This window comes from Balaenoptera acutorostrata, chromosome 8, assembly GCF_949987535.1.
Source record: "Balaenoptera acutorostrata chromosome 8, mBalAcu1.1, whole genome shotgun sequence".
Lineage (NCBI taxonomy): Eukaryota > Metazoa > Chordata > Mammalia > Artiodactyla > Balaenopteridae > Balaenoptera > Balaenoptera acutorostrata.
In genome coordinates, this window is record NC_080071.1 from 40,405,734 (window position 1) to 40,427,761 (window position 22,028).

The window sequence follows — 22,028 nt, forward strand, 5'->3', positions numbered from 1 at the left end:
TGCCACACTATTGTAGTAGGGGGAAAAACACACACACACACACGGAGTTTCATTTAAGAATGCCCTTGAAGAAAAAATATAAAATTATTAATTTTGTTAAATCTTAGCCCTTGAGTATTGGCATTTATAATAGTCTGAGTAAGAAAATATGGAGTTCATATATAGCACTTCTGTTAAAGACAAATGTACAATGGTGGTGGCTATCTCGAGGAAAAGCACTTGTGTGACTGAGTTGCAAGATGAATTAGCCATATTTTTCATTTTTACTTGAAAGAATGGCAGACAAACTAGAGTTGTTAGGTATTTACCAGACATTTTCTCAAATATAAACAAAGTGAGACTATCATTTCAAGGAAAATGAACACAGGTATTTTCAGGTATTTGCCACCATGATCAAACTAAGAGTTTTCAAGAGGAAATTAGAATTTTGGAAAACTTGTATCCATCCCTGTGAGCTTGACAGCTTCCCAATACTTAGACTTTTCTGATAAGATAGGTGGTAATATGAATAAATGTGATTTCTTGACATTGTATTAATGTGTCAATTTAATTTTGAAAATGTTAACATGTTAATACTTGGAAGATGTCAATAATTCAGTGAATCAGTATTTTCCAAATGATCAATGCAACATGTTATGAAATCACACATGAGTAAAAGATCCATTCAAAGTGACAGGCCAATGGATTTTAATGTTAACAAAGTATGAAAATTCGTGGATATTGTTTCAGGTTTCACAATGCAATTAAATCATTAAGAAGCTACTAGCTATTAAATATTAATTGGAATAGTATTTAAAAGAAATATACACAATTATAATTCTGAAAGGGCTATTAAAATACTCCTCCCTTTCCAACGACGTATCTGTGGTTAGGCTAAATTTCCATCATATATATCAATCAAAACAACCTACTGCAACAGACTGAAATCAGAAACAATATGAGAATCCAACTGTTTCCTATTAGGCCAGACATTAAACTGCACAAAATATATAAAACATGCCATTCTTTTTCTTAAATTTCTTTTTGTAGTTATTTTCATAAAAACATGTAACTTATGCATATATGTACTAGGTTTATTATTATTTTGAAATGATCTAATATTTTTTATATTCTCAGTTTTAATTTCTAATAAGTAAATGTCAATAGATACAACTCACATAAACAAAAGCTCTTTGGAGTCCTCAATAATTTTTAAGAGTGTAAAGGAACCTTGAGACCACAGAGTTTAAGAAATGTTGTAATAAAGTACAACTTTCTTGGCCAACTGCCAAGAACCTAAAGAAATGGATGGGGAATTCCCAAGTTCAAAAAAAATAAATAAATAAACAAAACCATACCAGGTATAATAAGAATTCCACAAAATCATTTGCCGTCTTTTAGGGAGACAGCAGAAAAAGAAGTTCATAAGAAAAGAAGAAAATGGGTTTAAGAAGTTTCTCCATGTTTGGAAACTAAATTTATTAGAGAAAAAGGAATCTGGCTGTTGCAGTGAAACCCCCCTAGGAAAACAGCAACTAAAGAGAGAAACCTATTTGCTGTACCAGATTTTTAGAATAACGTATAAAACTGGAAGCTTCTTACACCTTTACCCTTCAACATTTCACTTCTAAGCGTGACTAAAGCACAGATCGCAGCAATGACAGAGTTCTACGTCTCTGCTCTCTCTTCCTAGGCGCTTTCACAGCTGCAAGTATTTGTCAGGTAAAATCACAACTCAAGGGAAATAAACCCATGAAATTATTATATAATTATAGTATATAAAATAATATATATAATTATGTAACAGAATATAATAGAATGATATAAGTAACTCTGGATATTAGCTTTAGAAGAAAAATAATGACACACATGAAAAAAACCAAAAAACCCCCCAGTACCAGTGTCTAAATACATGCTCTGTGGCAATATAAAATACTGTGTTTTATTTATCCTTACACAAACAAGTAACATTTACTCTTACATCAAACAAGTAATTTGTTCTAGGTGACTAAGCTAGTAATGGCAAAAACAAAATACAAACCAGTATCTGTACAAAGTTAGTGCTTACAATATACTAATGATGTACAAATGATAAAATAATCAATTTATCCATTTATTAAGTATATTAAATACCAATACCATATCTAGCACTGTGACTGATTTTATCAGAAAAATATCAACCTGCCCTCAACAAATAATGAAGTATAGAACTTTATAATAAAGTACAGCACTGAATTGAATATTAAATTGGGTGGCAATTTAAGTTAAATAAAGGCCATTGGTAATACATGAATATTTCTTAAGAGGGATGAAGCTTAAGAGCTGCATAATTAAATAGAAAGAGGAGAGGGAAAATGAGTTAAATAATTTAGAATGAACTGATACCATGGATAAGCACTAGAGAGAAAAATAATGCATGGGCAAACAGTGAAGAGAATGGCTTCATAGAGCAAAGATTTCAATAGGTGGCGGTCAGTGATCTATACCATTCTATCAGTACTATATCGTTATATAAATTGCTTCTACTTACCCAAAGGAAATTATTTTGTAAAATTCTACATACCCTTCTTAATAGTTTTGTACTTCTCTTCATTCTCCATAAAATTAGGATCCATCTTGAAAACATCTCAAAAAAAAAAATTAAAAGTTAAGTTAGTGTTTATTTTCTATATTTACATTTGTTTGTACTCCACTTCCCAACGCCCACCCCTGACTTACTAAGAACATCTTCTGGATTATAGTCATCTTCCAGAGGGAGCATATGGGTGAACTGATCATCTTCTTCAACTAAGTCAAGTCCTTCTAGGACAACAGGGTGGTCCTTGAATCCATCCTTCCTTACAGCAAACATCACTTCAATCATATACTGAACTCTTTTGTCAATTTCAGACTCATGGAGAATGTTTCGAAGGCGTTCAAATATAGCTAAGTTAAGCAGAAAGAAAAGAAAATAAGCAATACATATTACAATACTCAAATAAAAGCTCAATATCAAACCAAGGATATATACTTACCATTGATTCCTCTTGGTGACACTTGTGTTAATTTGAGACCACATTCCTTAAGAAAACCAATAGCTACTTCAACACTATCATCTGTTGGTCTTTCCAGGAGCAAAGTGAGCATTTCTAAGCATAAAACTTCATGAGCCTTGAACAGAATGAAGACACATAGAACAGAGAAAATGCTTTTACATATATTAATCTACTACTGATGGTCATTTTAAAAATTAGTAAATCTAGCTTTTGCAGTGATAATATTGTACATATGATGAGCAAAGATTTATAATGTACATAAAAATACTCCAAATATGGGATACAATTTTTCTTTGACTTCCATTATGCGTCTGTTAAGAATTTTCTGATGATTTTTCCAAAAGTCTTAATTTACTACACTGAATACAATTATATGATTTATCACCAGAAGAAATATTCTTCTTATACATAGGAAATATATATTAGCTATAGGAAATGCCATAATTAACCTCAAAATATAAGTTAAAAAGTCATTTACTAATTTTTAATCTGAGATATTTTCATAATTACTATATGAAGAACAGTAACATGATTCTTTTTATATCCTTCTCCATGACCACAACTCTATATCCATTTCCCAATTCATTCTCTCAGCAACTCTGTTAGCAAATAGTTCTTAAGTTACATGAATACTAATTTTCTCAGAAAATATCTTTCCAGTAATTTATAGCATACAACAACAGTTTTGAACACTTCTATTTTTAATTAAATCAAACTCTACACTGGCCATGGTCAAAATTTAGAATTTTATAAACAATGCCAGGTAGAGAGGGAATAAAGTTCTACTGACAAGCTTTGCTGTAAAAGAAAATGGACTTAGGAAGCATGTTCAAAAGACCATATATATGCCTTTTTAAAACTAGACTCTTATTTGAGATGGAGAGAGACAAAGTCCAAATCTCAACTCAGGAAAATATCCTCTTACATTTAGCACAACATCAAAAATACATACTGCTTTTATTTTGGGAAGGCAGGCGAGGCTGAAGTCTTACGTTAGGGACAGAAAACACTGCCCAGTACCACAGTTTGGAAGATGTAAAGTATTTATCATTTTAACTGGTTTATGTCAATGCCAAAAATATCTCCAATATAAGTGTAATATATACTCAAAAACTGAAACATAATATCTGTGCTGTTATAGATTATGAAATTAGGTTTACAGACATCTGAAATTAAGTTTCCATGGTCTTAAGTAGAAAATTATCACTGCAATAATATGACTAGGTTAAAATCTAAAAGGTTTCTTTAAGTGAATAATGGAAAGAATTTCATATAGGAAAAAATTAAAATATTATTAAATGTTAGAGAAATAAGATTAAGTGTGACTTCAAAATTCTTCCTTATGTATAGATATAATTTAAAAAAACAACAGTATATATCTGAAGGAAAACTGTGAGTATGAACAAGAGCAATTTTACTATTTTCACGTTTAAAATGAAGCTAAATCAAAACTCTCAAACAGTGGAAGAATACAAAATAAACACAAAAACTAAATAATAAAATGATAAATTTCTGCATTTAAAACAGATTAAAATTATTTAATCTACAATATTTTATAAACTGATTCTAAGAATATATGAATATATGCATATACTATGTAGTTATATATATGAATATACACATATACTATGCAGTTCTGGGGGATAGCATTCTTTTTAAAGAATATCAGCTATTAGGTTTTCATGAACACTTAGGTACAGGGAAAAGAAGAAATAGCAACTTTTTAAATAAAAACACATTACACGGGCTTCCCTGGTGGCACAGTGGACAAGAATCTGCCTGCCAATGCAGGGGACACAGGTTCAATCCCTGGTCCGGGAAGATCCCACACGCCACAGAGCAACTAAGCCCGTGCGCCACAACTACTGAGCCTGTGCTCTAGAGCCTGCGAGCCACATCTACTGAAGCCTGTGCACCTAGAGCCCGTGCTCCGCAACAAGAAAAGACACCGCAGTGAGAAGCCCGCGCACCACAACAAAGAGTAGCCCGCACTTGCCGCAACTAGAGAAAGCCCGCATGCAGCAACAAAGACCCAATGCAGCCAAAAATAAATAAGTAAATAAATAAATAAATAAATAAATAAAAATTTTAAAAAACAAAAAACAAAAAAACACATTACACTCTTTGAAGGAAAAATGTGTAGTAAAGTAACCATGTACAGTATTAAGAGATAAATTTGATAAAACACTTGTTCTGGGTTCCTCTTTATATTAAAAAACGCACTTATTATAGTTCTAAAATTAAAATATTCAACATACTTTTCCAAAGGACTATAAATCAAAACAAAGATGTCACTGAAGTGGCATCAAGCCTGCGGTCTAATGCCACTGAATGGAACCAAATTTTGAAAATAATTACTTACCACATTTTGGTTAATAAGATGTGCCACAAATTTTGAAGCCGTCAGACAAAGTGGCTGAAAAGAGAAAGTAGGGACAAAGTTAATCTACGAACTAAAACCAATTTTCACTTATCTACAGAGTCTCCAGTTCACTTACATACTCTCCTTAAAATGTGTAACACGCAAGGTAATTTTAACTTGTAAGAAAGTTATAAAATAAAAACTAATACATATGAAAAAGTGCCATTTCTGGATCAACAGTTACAATTCAACAGTTAAATGCCATCATTTTTGCTGCTCATTATCAGAGGCCAGGAATATTTACTAGAAAAAAGTTCTCATGAAACATGCAATTTTAAAAAGAATTCCTACATAGAAATCAACATTGCTCACTACAGTTGATACTGGTTTATTAGTCTGCCATGTGTAGCAGTCTACTTACAAGTCCATTATATATACCTTATCATTTCTCCGATAGCCTTTTCGAAAATTAAGAATTAGCCTTTTGAGGATTAATTCTCCAATTTGTGGAAATTTTGAGTTGATAATTGCCACTAATGCTGCATAAACATGGGTGAAGATTGGAGAAGCACTCTGTGCTTGCAAAACAGATCTGGATAGCAGGCCTCTGATTAAAAGAGAAAAGAAAAGGAGTCAATAATAATCACCAGTTTAATTAGAAGGAAAAAAAACTCAGTTAAAATCCAGCTATATTACTCCTCTGTAAATCATCATAAAAGCTAAATCAGGACTAAATTTTCACCGCTCTTATCTAGGGGAAGAGTTTGTCTTACTAATAAATAAAAACTGGTTTTGAGGAAACAATTTTCAATTTGTACATATATAAAATAGACAGATTTAATACAATATTTTTTTCAAAAAATTTTCTAAGTATAATTTCTCTTTTCCAGCTCCTGTTCATTACACCTAATCATGAATTTGAGTTTTTAACTTCTTGTATTAATTTGCTTAACTTTATCAAAAAAATGAAGGGAGAAAAAACCTGCTTCAAAAGTACCGAACTTAAAGTAAAATTTCCACTATGGGCCCATCATTCATATAAGTTAATTCTGGGATTAAAGACAAATCTGGGCGGTTTCCATCTTTAAAGATAGGCGTAAGTCTATTGTTCTTGAAAATAGAAGTGGAAATATGGAATTCTCCTAAGAGAGATAAAGACATAATCAAAGCACTGCAAAAATAACGCTAAAACAAGGACAGGAAAATAAAAGGTTCTACCTTCTAACTCATTTTGAAATGGGCATGTTTCTACATATATTTGATAAGAGGAGAGATACAAAGTGGGCTAAATGAAGAGTTATTTTTAGAAATGTAATGACAAATAATTAATTATTGGATTGTCAAAAGGCACAAAAACAGTGTCTTTATAGTTATCAGGTTTAGGTATGACATCTGAATCACTAGAGTAGAAAATGAGAAAAGAGAATTCAGCTTATAAACTGTAAGATCTTAATCTACCCTTCTCTGCGTCTGTTCTTTCTGAGTAAAATGTGAGAGCTCTTCCCTACCTCGGAGGACAGTGGCTGCCTCCTGGCCACATTACTAACTCCCACAACCTGCTACACCTTACTTTATATCCCCAATGTTCTGAGATGATGAATCAAGGTCATATGAAATGACATGGGAAAACAGCCCTCAGATTTTAAAATAATAAATGGAATATAGAATATGTCTATTTCCTGACCCTTTAAAATATCACAACTACTTAAAAACCACACAGAAAATGGTTGTTATTCCCTTCTGCTTTTCTAAAATTTATTACTAATCTTTCTCATTTCGTTCACATTCCCACTTTGCTTTCATTAGAGATTAAACTGGTCTGAGGTAGCACTTTACATATATATAAAAAAATTAAACGTTTATTATTCCTCATGAGTTTAAAATTTTATTGGAAGTATTCAGTAAACAAATATATGTGTAAAAATTATTATGTGACATCAAAGCTTCTCAAAAAGTAAAAATTCCACATAATCTCTAACAGTGGAGTATAAGTTATTTGTTAGTAGCTTACATTTTTACAGGAACTGTATTTTAAATACTCCTTGAAACTTCCTTTGAAATGAAGTAGCATAATAAATCAATGATTATTATTCATGTAGATATTATGTTCCTTTGAAAAAGTGCTATGAAATTCTACAAATAAAATAGCTGATGCTTACCTTCCTCTAACTATATTTTCTTGAAGAAGTTCTTGAATAATAATACCAATATTGGAAATGTTGACTTTGTTGATCAGACCATTGATGGACTTCTTTAGGGCTTCCCAGCTCATCCTCTGGTATGCTAAGCTAAAAAGAATTGATTTTAATAAAGAGGAAAACTTACTCAACAATTACAATAATAAGAGGTTATAATAACATAAAAAATACTTAGTGTTCCTTTACTTTCAACATTTTCACAAAGTGACCCCAAAGTGCAGTAAAATATATGACCATGTGGATACACAGATTATATCCTAAACCATATTTTACTCTCTGTACATGTGATACTCAGGTACAGACTAATTTCTTTTAATAACATAATAAAGTCATACAAGGATATGTAAGGATAACATTTTGTTCTTATGTCCATGAATATTGCAGTTTATAATACTTATTAGTTAGATTCAGTACATGCTTATTTTACATTATAACAATTTACTTAAACTTGTCTTCAAAGGAAATGTTTTAAAATAAAAGCAACTATTTTTTATTTTAAATTACAATATGAAATACCTAAATATAAACCATGAAAAAGAAATTATTATTATGTCCCTTCTCAAAAGCATGACAAGAAAACAAAATTAAGTGTTTTAAACCATAAAGAAATAGAATTAATTACAGGAAAAGGGAGAGTCATACGAAATCATGGGGCTGAAAGACTGTTCAAAGTATCTTAAAGAACATCTCTATATTTAGGCAGTACGTACAGGTTTATCAGCTGAATCTTAGATGGCTACACTGTTTTTTAACTTAGAGCTTAGGTAAATTATTTAGTCTAACTGGGTTTCTTTACGATGAACTTGGTAATATCTAATGTCTTTCAAAACTCTAAAATTCTATGGTTTTTATAATTATTTCTCTGTGGAATATGATTTCAACTTAAGAAAGTCTTAACTTTTCTTTTTCCTTATACTTCTCTGGCAGTCTGGTGAAGGTAATGAACTTCTTAGAATAATATATATAAATACATAGGATTACAAAGGATACCAAACATATTGAAACAGAGTTTTCAAAGCATGAAAAGGACAAAAGTTTGATATAGTATTCTACGTGCTTCTTAACACATTAATAACAAGAAGTGGTGGTAGGCATGATAACTTCTTTAATTTGCAAGTAGCATAAACAGTATTTTGAGGTATTTGCAACAAATAGTCTATTAATACTATGGTCTGTTGCCTACATTCCTGATAGAAAGAAATGCTAAATTAGATCAATTTTTAAAGACGCAATTTTCTTCCCATTCACATTCATGGACTGTCTGAATTCTATCCATGGACCTCTTGAAAGTCTGTAGGTTAAGAATCCCTGTTCTGAACCCTCCTACACTGTTGATGGGAATGTAAACTGGTACAGCCACTATGGAGAACAGTATGGAGGTTCCTTAAAAAACTAAAAATGGAGTTACCATATGATCCAGCAATCCCACTCCTGGACATATATACAGAAAAGATGAAAACTCTAATTCGAAAAGATACATGCACCCCAATGTTCATAGCAGCACTATTTACAATAGTCAAGACATGGAAGCAACTTAAGTGTCCATCCACAGATGAATGTATAAAAAAGATGTAATATATCTATACTATGGAATATTACTCAGCCATAAAAAAGAATGAAACATTGCCATTTCCAGCAACATGGATGGACCTAGAGATTATCATACTAAGTGAAGTAAGTCAGACTGAGAAAGACAAATAAGATATTATTATCATAATATTATATCACTTACACATGGAATCTAAAAAATAATGCAAATAAACTTATCTACAAAACAGAAACAGATTCACAGACATGGAAAACACACTTATGGTTACCAAGGGGAAGGCGGGAAACGGATAAATTAGGATTATGGGATTAACAGATACACACTACTGTATACTAAATAGATAAACAACAAGGATTTACTGTATAGCACAGGGAACTATATTCAATAACTTGTAATACATAATGGAGAAGAATCTGAAAAAGAATATATAACTGAATGACTTTGCTGTATACCTGAAACTAACACAATTTATATTTAATCAACCATACTTCAATGGAAAAAAAAAAAAAGAAAAAAAATAAAGAATCCCTGTTCTGGAGTGGTATACCAGGTATACCAAGGAGGGGTGGTGAGGAAGAGTATTTTATCACTGACATTGTCCTCAGCAGACACTGAAGATAAAAAGCAGACTGACTTGCAGTTTATTTAATTACTGTTTCTAAATTCTCTATAGATTACACACTCCCTTACTGCCTGCATCCAAGGTGGAAGACTCCTCCGGCCCCCTAACCCCAACCGTTTAGTATGCTACTGTCTAGAGTAATAAGATCTATGGCTTAACAATTAGCCTGATCAATAAGATATTGCTGATACATAATCACAAACTCTCCTATTAAACTTTGGTCAACAGATGATAATCAAGTACACTTGTACTTCTTAATTAGGAAACCTACACTTAACCTGATTTAGTATCTGCTGAAAGCAACGACTACACTTCTACTTCTCCTGTCCCTTTTATAGCCTATAAGCAGAGTTCAACTGTATATAAAATTATCTTCCAAGAATCTGTTTAAAATTGCATATACTGTGGACTCTTCTCTGCCCACTTTATAAGGAAGTCAGACTTCAGGATTAACAACAATGTATCCGGTCTTTTACAATTAGGATTGCTTTGGACTGGATTGGAGACAGTGAACACGTCTCACTAATGCTGCCACTACTGCCTCCAGTAAGAGCAGAATTCCGACATGATCATGAAACTCCCACAAACCACAGAAGGCATTTCCCAATCCCTTCTCAACATACCACTCCAGGCATCACTACCAAGTGCCAGAATATGACGCATAGAGAAAAACTTACTTATTAGTTTTAAATTTAATGTCACTTAAATGTCCCCCTTCTAGCTCATAAATTTTTTTTAAAATTAATTAATTAATTAATTGATTTTTGGCTGTGTTGGGTCTTCATTTCTGTGCAAGGGCTTTCTCTAGTTGTGGCAAGCGGGGGCCACTCTTCATCGCGGTGCGCGGGCCTCTCACTATTGCGGCCTGTCTTGTTGCGGAGCACAGGCTCCAGACGCGCAGGCTCAGTAGTTGTGGCTCACGGGCCTAGTTGCTCCGCGGCATGTGGGATCTTCCCAGACCAGGGCTCGAACCCGTGTCCCCTGCATTAGCAGGCAGATTCTCAACCACTGTGCCACCAGGGAAGCCCTGCTCATAAATTTTTTAAACTTTATTTCAAATATTTATACTTTATTTTATATAAATGACATTTCTACTTCAAGCTAATTCTTGCAACAAATTTAGATTTCATTTATATAAGGTTCTCAAGTACTTTCAAGTTGCCATGAAAATACCCAAGAAAGATGTGGGAAGACTTTCTTGACTCACCTGGAATCTGTTTTTCTTAAAGCATAGCTATCTTCTATCCCAATCTTCTTCCTGACTACCTGGCAATTGAATGATCACTTCAATCTTGGACCACAGTTTTCCTGGTTATCTCATTCCACTACAGGAAAAGGCCTTGAAAACTTAGCTGCACTTTCCTACATAGTTCCTCTTCATCCCAATTATTTTGCAAAGGGAAGAAAAGGTACTTAAAGGTTGAATGGTCATATATGAATTTTGATTGTTTGCCTTAGTGTAGCAAAAAACTATAGTCTAAGATGTTATGGTCTAAGAAAAGGAGGGTAAAGAGAAAACTGTCAACTGTTTCAGAGGTTAGTACAGGTGTTGGCAAACTACACCCATGAGCCACATTTAGCCTACAGCCTGTTTTTTGCAAATAAAGCTTTATTGGGACAAAGCCATTCTCATTTGTTTACATATTTTATCTATGACTGTATTCACTACAACGGCGAAGGGGAGTAGCTATAACAGACAGAATAATGCACAAAGCCTAAAATATTTACTATCTGGCCTTATACACAAAGCCTAAAATACTTATTGATATTATCTGGCCTTTTATGGAAAAGTTTGCCGACTCCTAGTTTGGTACAACTGGAAAGATCCATTTTATTTCTGAAATATCAATATTACTCTTGATTATCGACGAAAAATGGATACTACTAATAGGCATGCATGCAACTACAAAAGGAATAGCTTGAAAACAGGAAAGAAAAAAAAGATAAGCGATCTTTCCTCAAACTTTTCCATTCATTCATGCAAAAAATAAAGAGCTTATGAGCTAATGTCAGGGAAAATAGTAAGCAGAGCTCCAGTGGAGCTTCTGAAGGTAGGAAGAAGTCTAATTTGAGGTCTCTATCATTGTGGACTCATGCAAATTCTCAGCAGCCAAGGTTAATTAGAGCACAGATGATTTTTTTAAAATGAGGGTATCACTGCCTTGTATACTTAGTGATATTGACATGCCTGTTTTTATCTGTAATCTGTTCTTGCATCATCCTGAGCTTTGCAGGAGGAATATATGCTCCACCAGTGCGAGTAAGAAGAGGATCCAGCTCCTCTTTCTTCTTCTTTGCAGTAGGTTCATCCTGAGCAGAGGAACTCTGGGTTACCAATGGTTCTGGGCTTCTTCTCCCAGGAGATGGAGATTTCCGGGACCTTTTCCGATCCACATCTCTTTCTCTGCGTTTTTCTCGGTCTCTACTTCTGTAATATATTTTGTTAATGGAGAAAAGACAATACAAATTACATTCTTAACTGAACTGCATACCAAATGAGTGAGACCATTTGGGGGCCACAAATTCAGACAAGGAAAAGTGGTTAAGGAAGTGCCTCACAGAAAAAATGTAACAAACTAGGTCATCAAGGCTTAACAGGATTTACATTGGGGGCAAGGTAGGAAGGTGGGAGGGGGAATGGAGGATGGCATTCTGCAACTAGTAGAAGACAGAATAACTACTGAAAAGCTGAGCAAGGGTATTTGGGCCAGAATAAGTAGAAACAATAAAGAATCATATATAACAGTAGTTGGAAAGATAAGTTCAAGTCAGACTATGAAATCTTAAAAGACAAGCAAAGACTTTAAGTTGTTCATCCTGGAACTGATGAGGAATCTTTAATGTTAGTTTCTGAGTGGAAGAGTGACGTGAAAATAGTGTCTTAAGATGACCAATTGGCCTGTGATGTACATGATAAGTTGTATAAAGGAGAAACCAGAGTTTATCTCCAATAACGGCAATTTAGGAGTAAGAATGTTATAATAAACTGTAACATTTGAAATTGTTTCTTGATAGAGCTCGTAATTTATTATAAATCTCAAAATATCAGAAGCTTCTGGTTGAGACAATGTGAAAAAATAAACCATTTTCTAGCACAATAACTTTTCCCTACTAACGCAGGTGACTATCCTTTTTTAAGTTAGCACTTTTAAAATGATTAGGGTATTTAATGTTCCCAAACTATCAAGAATGAGCAAGAAATAATGCGTTGCCTTGCTTTTTGCTATCTTTCCCCAGAGAAGAGTCTGTCCACTTGGCTGTTTATTACTTATACTGCCTGGAAACTCAGATTATTCTGCTCATGCTTTGTGCAACTATGAGTTATATGAATACAATAAATAAAAACAAGTTTCATATTATCACTGCATTACCAGGAAACCACTCAACAGAATTTAGCTAAATCTAGAGGGTATATTTGAGATAATATGTCTTAATAAATGGAGAGACAGAAGCAGTCACCTACCCAGGCAGCTGTGGAGGAACTCTTTAAAACCGAAGTATAAAGAGACCTGAGTGATTGCCCCATGAAGACAGAGTCTGTACCTACTAAGACAATGTGAACGGTGGGGGAAAAAAGTGGTTCCAAACAGAAACCCCAATTAGTCAAAAGCAGGTGCTCTGAAATCTAGCCAGAGATTTGTAATTGAGTTGCTTCTTACTGTAGATGTAAAATGTTCCAAGAGAAGAGCAACAGAAGGGATTTACTGACACTGGTTATGATTCTTCTGAGAAACGCCAGGTAAGACTGCTCACTGGCTGGTGAAATCATGTCATTACATGATTATAGTGTTTGTTCCTTTAGAGTGCAGAAGTAATAGTTTCCTGAGTCCAAACAGAAGTATTTCTCTTCAAGTGTTTTTGTACTACAGCCTTTATATTCTACATAATACAGAACCTGCTTACTTCACAGTGTGACTGTGTGGATCAAATGAGACTTTATATACATACAGTGGACCAAACACAGAGTTAGAGTGAAGTAATACAGTTAGGGCATATGGAAATAAACATGGGCTTTGGAGCCAGAATTGAGCTCAAACCTCAGTTTCATCATCTACTAGATGGGTAATGGCAACCTCAGGTTAGTTAATCAGTTCAGACCCCAATCCCTTATATGTTAAATTGTGAGATACAGTACCTAGTGTGTAAGAGTTTTGACAGTATTTGAGAAGATATAGGAATACCTAGCTCACCAATTATGGTGGTAGTAGCTGCTCTTATTAAGGTGTCATTAGGGTAACAGCAGATGAACCTGGCTTTTGAGGTTAATCTGACATTTAAGGATTGGTTACATATTAGAAAGTAAGTAGTGAGAAAGAAATTTTGGCTGCAGATACCAAATAATGTGTTTGATATCTCCAAACTGGAGATATTACTTCTCTACTCCAAACTGCGGAGAAATTTGATCAAAATTCTAGTGGGTTATAGTCTCAGTAGTCATGGAGTGGATAATGTGAGAGAGACATCAAAAAGGATATAGAACTAGGTGAACAATAAAACATGGTAGGCAAGTTTTTGAAACTGTATGACTAATAAGGTGGGAAATCAAATTCTTCAAGACTCAAGTAAGAATAATTTATACTTAGATAAAAACTGCAGACTGGTAACTTCATTCTCAATGTCCCTCTGCCATTATGTAGGAAAGTATATTAAGATCACTCTATGTCATATAATATAAATGGCTTTCATTCAGTAAACAGTCTCAAAAACTCACATAAGCCAATTCCTCATGTAGTACAGTATAATGAATAAAAGCTTGGACTCTATAGAGTCATACAGACCAGGACTTGCCACTGATACACTTCTAAAACACAAACAAATGACTTAACTTCTCTAAGGCTCATTTTCTTCATCTATAAGAGACATATATTTACTGCAATTAGGAGTTAATTCACATTAAGTCCTTATTAGAAAGCCTGGCACCTAAAAACATCCATTTAATGCTAGCTGCGATTATTATTAAGCATAAAGAAAATTTAAACAAATATATGTTTCTATAGTTAAAATATCCAATACTAACCGTGACTCCATGCTATCATCATAAGAACGTCCCCTTCTTGAATGCTCGTAGTCTGACCTGCTGTAATCAAAGTAATCTCTATCCCGAGGGGATCTTTCTTGTTCCATGTATCTAACACATAAAAGAAGAAAACCAAAGTTTTAAGTTGAAAATAATGATGTTATACTTAGGAAAGTCATATATTGGTAATGGCAACATAACTCTATGACTGAACAAAGTCTTATCAAGTGGATTTCAACAAACAGCTTATTTTTTTGCACCTATTCATTTAGTCATGACGATTATAAAAGCTTTCAGCTGGTGTGCAACAAAACAACTCCAAAACAATTCACTTAACCAAACCTGACACCCTGATTCGTACTGTCCTTAGTAAAAGATATATATCTGCATATCATATATAGTTTAACATGAAAAAGGCTATCCTCCAAATGATTCCTTTTGCTGAGTCGGCTCATTTTACCAAAGTACTGAACAAATGACATTAGTGTCATTGGTTGGCCTCCATAAAGACCAGTTTAACTCTACTACAAAAGACTACTTTTATCAGCTGCTATTCTTGAAATTATATTATTAGATATCTGTAAGAATGGATTGAAATTATTAGCAAACAGGGATAGAGAGTATAAATCTATTTGAATCTTAGAAGTAATAAAATCAGAGAACCTTAAGAGAAGTTAAATACATACACACACGATAAATAGACACAGTAACATAATCCATGTTTTATATACATATCTACAATTAATTTATACACACACAACACATACATGTGTGTATGTCTGTAGAGAGATTTAAAAAAATATATATATAGGGAGGAGGTGATCGTAGATGCATACCACAGTGATTAACGTGATGCCCATAAAGCAAAGGTTTTTAGAGACAGCAGAGTGGAATATGAACAAAGTACATAGGGAATAAGAAATTAGACAAATGAAACAAAGTTTAGAGGGTGCTTCTGCTTTCGTAAGTTATTTTTAATGGTTATAGCTTACTAAGTGAAATAACTAAAGTCCTACTATGAAAGCATGATGAACATTAATGGTAATATTTCTGGATCTTTGATCTTAACACAATTATGGTAAGATATATATAAAAACATTTTGAAAACTTATATAAAGAGCTATGTAAATATAAAGGATAGTATTAACAGTAAAAGCACTTCAAAATAATGTGATTTCAACTCACCTTTCCATTTTATAAACTTTCATTCTATTTAGTATCTGAGATATTAAAATTATTCCCTTTCACCTAAAAAATTTCATAAAATCTAGAATTATTTACTAGAAATTCCTAGAACAGCCATTCAAGGATGATCTGTTCTCAAGCTCACTCAATAATATTGCCTGTAAAACCATCAAAAAGAAGTTGTTTACCCTAAAATTAGAAATCTAAGAGCTAGATAATTTCTTAAACTCATTATAAAAAATTTAAATGGTATTTGGAACACATAAAACTGTTTACCTGTCTTCTGGAGAGGAGGTCCTCTGATATGAATTATAGTTTTCCCTTCTGTCATGACTAGAAGAATGCTTTCAAAGGAACAAAAGAGGGGGAGGGGGCATTTAAAAATTCTGTTAAAAAACATATAGACAATGACAAATGTATCTTGGAAAGTTGGAAGTGCTTTAAAAAATTATTTCAAAATATTTTTTTAACCATAAGAATAATTTGTATTACCTAAATAGTATATAAGATAAAACAAAATTTTCAGGTCATCCAAGGTAAATGTTTGTGGTTTTCACTATAGATCAAATACTGTTTTTAACAAAAAAACTCAAGGTAGAAGAAAATTCTCTAATTTTTGATGCCACTTAGTTAATATTTTATTCCTGTGTAATAAGATATAAATTTACAGAACATCATTTTTTTTTATTAATTTATTTTATTTATTTATTTTTGGCTGCATTGGGTCTTCGTTGCTGCGTGCGGGCTTTCTCTAGTTGTGGTGAGCGGGGGCTACTCTTTGTTGTGGTGCAGGGGCTTCTCACTGCGGTGGCTTCTCTTGCTGCGGAGCATGGGCTCTAGGTGCGCGGGCTTCAGTAGTTGTGGCTCACAGGCTCTAGACTGCAGGCTCAGTAGTTGTGGCACACGGGCTTAGTTGCTCCATGGCATGTGGGATCTTCGCAGACCAGGGCTCGAACCCGTGTCCCCTGCATTGGCAGGCGGATTCTTAACCACTGCACCACCAGGGAAGTCCCTAGAACATCATTTTTATAAAGGCCTTTCGTGGTGAAAAACAAGACCAAAGCTTTCCTTTGGTGAAAAACATGACCAAAGGCCAGAGATTTTCTAGCAAGAGTTCACTTCTGTAGTTATGCCCAAGTCTTTTATAACATTGCACTTACTTTCTTATCTCCATTAGCTTATAGAAACCACAACATTAGTCCAGGTTACTAAATCTGGATAAAATAAATACCTAGAAGAAACTGACTCTAATGTATTTATGAAAATTCATTTTTGTTTTCAGCAAACAATATTTGAGTGTCTGATATGGCATGTATGGCAATATGGTAGGCTGTAAGGATTTAAAAAATATGACTTGTAAAATATAGCTAAGCCAAATCCTTTGAAAAATAACAGACATACAAATAAGTAACTTCAGTGTAACATGAGATTGAAGATATGTCAACACTGAGACAGAGATATGAACCATCCAGTTTAAGAACATATCCTAATTTAAAAGTCCAAATATAGTTAAGAAGCCAAAATATTTATCTCTATAAATAGGTAAATTTTTTAAACCACTGGTATAAAAACATTCATACTGACAAGCTTATTTTTAGGAATTAAAGTAATTTTAATTAACTGAACTGTAAGAAAGGAAAAACAGTATGTTTTCAAAGTATCTTAATCTTGAAATCTAGGAAAAAATAATTCAAACAATGAGTAACTTGTTCCACATACTTACATGCTTCCCTCCTTAATGGGAAAAATATACATTTAAAAATTGAAAATTATACTGCAAAGAAATGTAAACAAGCTCCAACTTCCTCTTATGTTATGACTATCTAATTACCAGCAGTGTGAGTATAACATTATCACAAGTAAATTGCCAATACAATCTTCTTAAGTATTGAATTTTTTGAATAGCATACACTAATTAGACTAATGCATGTTGGTGAATAAACATGTGATCAAATTTATAATTTAAAGTAGCCAGTCTGGCTGTATTTCACACTGAATGCAAACATCTTAAAATCCTGTTTCCAATGTGTGTAACTTTTAAAAATTATTTCACTGGGCAGCTTAATTAAATAGAACTGTTCAATATATATGATATAGGTTTCCATAACACTTGACATCTAGATCCTAAACCAAATATAGAGCACAAGATTCATTCAATTCATGGTAACACTAAACACGATATTTACTTATTTATTATAAGACACAGCCCTTCCTGTCTAGACACTCTGGTGGATAAAAAAGATAGGAAAAACCTTCAAGGAACTTAAGATCTTATGGGAGAGAGACGGTTATAAAGATTTCTACAATTAAACACATCAGATTATATATGAGAGAGACAGAGAAGGGGGAGGAGAAGGGGAAGGAGGGAAGGGAGGGGAGAGAGAAGGAACAATAAAATTGCACTGTCTACTTTTTCTTTCACAAGGCATGACAATTATTTTAACTACATTAGGGAGCAGGCCTCAATTCTGTGCTAATGATTTTTAACACGTCTACGCAATATCTATTGTGGGTAAGAGGGAGAAACCAAAAATACTGAGATCATGAATCAGGATTTTGTAAATACGATCAAATTAACAAATGACTGGCACACTAGTCAGTGCTAACAGGAGATCTTGAGTAGGAACAAGCACTGTGGTACAGAGTACTGAGGGTGACAGTGAGTAAAGGGGAACCTGAACTGGGCTCCGGTAGGTTTTACTAAGTGCAAAATAATTTCGAAGTGTGATCCAAATAATAATAACCTAATTTCCCTATTTCCCTTATCATAGAGTTTAGATTCTAAGAGCAGTAGTTGAAAGTAACATATTGTTGAAATTACCTTTAAAAATTCTCTAAATTGTTCATTAAGTGAAGCAAATATGGTACACAGTGCAGTCACCTGTAGTCTCTGACGATGTAGAGAGAACAATATGAGGAGGTGAGTGGAGCAGACAGCCTGTGTTCAGAGGCTCTGAGCATCCGTTAGGCTCAGGGAACAAGTCTTCAAGAGCCAGAGGGAGGAGGGGCTGGAAGAGTTAGGGAGCTTGCTTCCAGCTGGCTAAGGAAGCTATGGGAAGGCTCAATAGAAAAATAAGGGATCCTCAGCTAAAGCCTCCTGAACCTTACAGATGAGGTCTCAGAATGTCAAGAGAGGATCTGAGCGTCACCTGAGGTAAGAATGGACCCAAACCAGCTAGTGGACCTGCTTATAGCCAACAAGATGGAGAGAAGGAGACAAACTAAACTGGCTGGAGGGCTGAGACACTAAGTGTGAAGGGCTTGCTGATTGAGGACATCCCTTCCTAAGCTGGGGGAATGCCCCAGAGGACCACAAGAGGGAAACGTGGAGAAGCACAGTCTAAGAGAAACAGGACGCGGATTCTGAGAAAGACTAAACACTTCTCCTTTGGTGTAAATGTTACAGAGTCTAAATCTCTGTGCTCTTGCCTAACATGGCTCAGTCGAGAGCCAGTTCCGCACAAGCTCTCCTTTCTCCTTATGTCCCCACCTCCTAACACAGTCTGCCACCTACTCGGCCCACAATTAATTGTTTAATTAACTGTCATTGGACCAATCAGTGCAAGTCCCAAAGAGGCGGATTTCAGAACACTATATGAAAGTATCTACTGACAGATGGGGCCAGCTTCAGGGACAGTGAGCCCCCTGCCAAAGGAGCTATGCAAGCACAGCCTGGATGTCTACCTAGGAGGGAGGCTGGAGAGTGGCCTCTCACACTCAAAAGAAGTTCAAAGAGATGGCAGCAGAGCCCGCCTCGGCCTGTAAGCGTATCGATTCAGTTTATTAAGCATTTACCACACCCCAGGCCTGGTACCTGGTGCCTGCTGTTAAGGAGCTCCCATCTACTCACCCTCTTTAAAGTAGGTTTAGGGGTGCAGAGGTGGTGGAGGAGGGGAAGGGACAAGTGCCGGTCTTTACAATCAAATAAAAATCCACCTTTCCCTGTACTGACTCCAAGACCCAGGAAGTGATGTGCCTGCTTGTGTGAGCAGATCTGTGGGCTACACAGATTGGCTGGCAGATCTGTGCAGCTGAAAAGAAAAGCAAGTAGAGTGGTTTGCTTTCCTGCCAAGTCCGCTCACAGGCAGAGGAGCAGTTCTGAAGCAGATGGAGTTACTGGTTCCTGTGGCTGCTCTGACCTCCTCTACTATTCTACTTTTCTCAGAACCTGCTCCAGCCACACTAGACTCTTCACCTTTGCCTCTGTTGTCCCCTCTGCTTGGCACACTCTTCTCCCAGACATCTATGTGGCTAACTCCCGCATCTCCTTCAAGTGTGTGCTCAAAAAGGCCCCTTTTCACCGGGCCCTCCCTATGAAAAATTACATCATTCCAACGCTACTCATCAACCCTACCCTACTTGTTTTCTCCATAGTGCAAGTCTAGCATTTAACACTCTAATATACTATATAATTCACTTACATATTTAAGTTTATGATTTTTCTTTCTCCCCCACTAGAATGCAAACCCCGTAAGATTCCTGTTTTATTCACCATTTTACCCAAAGTGCTTAGAATAATCACTGGGACATAGTAAGAATTCAGTGAATATCTGATGAATAAATGAATGTATAATGTCTAAAGTAAAGTACAGCACAGAATAAGGAGCTCATTTATGCATATGCAATATGCAACAAGAGGTTCACTTGTAGACAGACATGTAGGAACTGTGACCAACTGTGGAAGAAGATACTCATCTTCCATTTCATGCTCACGCAGGAAACAATGCTCTTTGAGAAGAATGGTGGAATTTCCTGCTGTTTATTTTTCTTTTGCATGTGCTCACTCACATGCACTTTCTTGATTCACACACACACACACCCTGTATGTTCTCTCAACTGCCCACTTGCACATCTGGCCAAGTATCTACATTTGAAATTGTGTTAAGTTAAATGTGCGTATGACGCAATTCTACTGTCTGGTTCTAATGTCTTAATTATATAAATGCATTTTTCTTTAAAGGGTAGATAACTGACTACAAGTTTATGTTCTTTATTATAAGTTTCAAACACTTACCTTTATTTGTGCCACGCTACTTTTCATTTTCTGTTGCCAGTTGATCTGATACGTCAAAGACTCCTTAAGCTGGTCCAAATAACAAGTACTGAACGGTATGAATTCCTTGACAGTTTAGTTTTACTGTCTGCAAATGACACCTATAAAATATGCCAAACAAACCTTTGTTAACACTTATAAAATGTGTGTAAAATAACAACATATTATTTCCACACAATGGACATTTGACCACCTTATTTTTCTTAATAGGCAAAGATATAATCAATAATTAAATGTAAGTTCAAAAACTCTTTAAATAGTTCCATTTAACAATGTATAAAAAACATATATTAGTAGAAAAGACTCTGAACAAAAGAGCAATAACAAAGGCTTATTAAACACCATAAAGTATTCTAATACAAAACACCCAATGTTTCGATTTAAACTAAGAATGAAATAGCCAGTGTTCTTGTAGTAATGATCATTCAGAAATATACACCACATGGAAATATAAGGTGCTAATGCAGATGGGGATGTACACAAATCACTAAGTCAAGAAAGATTTCCATTACAATGGTTAGCATGCTATCTAGGTTAGTAAAAATAATATACACCAGATTAACTTGTCAATCTATAAAATATAACTGCAATCTAAAGCACATCATTGCTCAGGGACTCCCAAAGTGGAGAGAGCCAAAGAAAGGAAGCCCCACGGGCTAGATATACTCTCCCAAATCTCTGACCACCGCTGAACCAATACATGTACTAAATAGTGTCCTCCGGAGCTGCCCTCTGCCCGCCGGGGCCAAGTCCCGGAGAGCCCCGGCCCGGCCGGCCCGAGCTGCGGCCCAGGGCCCATTGTCCGCCGGTCCGTCTGTCCGGACGCGGGGCCCAGGGACCCGGAGCGCCGCGGAGCGCCGAGGCGCCGGATACCTGGGATTCAGGCGAGTTTACTTTGCTCCGTGGGAACTGCACCAGAGCTGGAGATATGATAGAAGGCTGCCTGAAAACTGCTTCCTTTGCCACTTCCTGTGGAGGCCTGTCTTTGCCATTTGCGGTTTCTTTCTTCTTTGGTCAGCACCTTGCAA

The 22,028-nt window shown here is 35.0% G+C and overlaps 1 protein-coding gene across 4 annotated transcripts in view; it reads right to left on the bottom strand.

The window, feature by feature from the left end:
• CWC22 (CWC22 spliceosome associated protein homolog) overlaps window positions 1-22,028 on the bottom strand; it is a 56,683-nt gene that overhangs the window by 13,847 nt on the left and 20,808 nt on the right. For 3 of the 4 annotated variants that reach the window (XM_057551679.1, XM_057551676.1, XM_057551678.1), the window contains exons 2-11: window positions 20,962-21,101; window positions 16,224-16,291; window positions 14,763-14,873; window positions 11,934-12,173; window positions 7,536-7,664; window positions 5,815-5,983; window positions 5,377-5,430; window positions 2,994-3,129; window positions 2,698-2,904; window positions 2,543-2,605 (exon numbers count right to left, since the gene is read on the bottom strand). In XM_057551679.1, the coding sequence (XP_057407662.1) occupies window positions 2,543-2,605; window positions 2,698-2,904; window positions 2,994-3,129; window positions 5,377-5,430; window positions 5,815-5,983; window positions 7,536-7,664; window positions 11,934-12,173; window positions 14,763-14,873; window positions 16,224-16,291; window positions 20,962-20,988 (1,204 nt within the window). In that variant the 5' untranslated portion in view covers window positions 20,989-21,101. Of the gene's footprint in view, window positions 1-2,542; window positions 2,606-2,697; window positions 2,905-2,993; window positions 3,130-5,376; window positions 5,431-5,814; window positions 5,984-7,535; window positions 7,665-11,933; window positions 12,174-14,762; window positions 14,874-16,223; window positions 16,292-20,961; window positions 21,102-21,873; window positions 22,013-22,028 lie in introns of those variants that run through there. The other variant, XM_057551677.1, reaches the window with a different exon arrangement.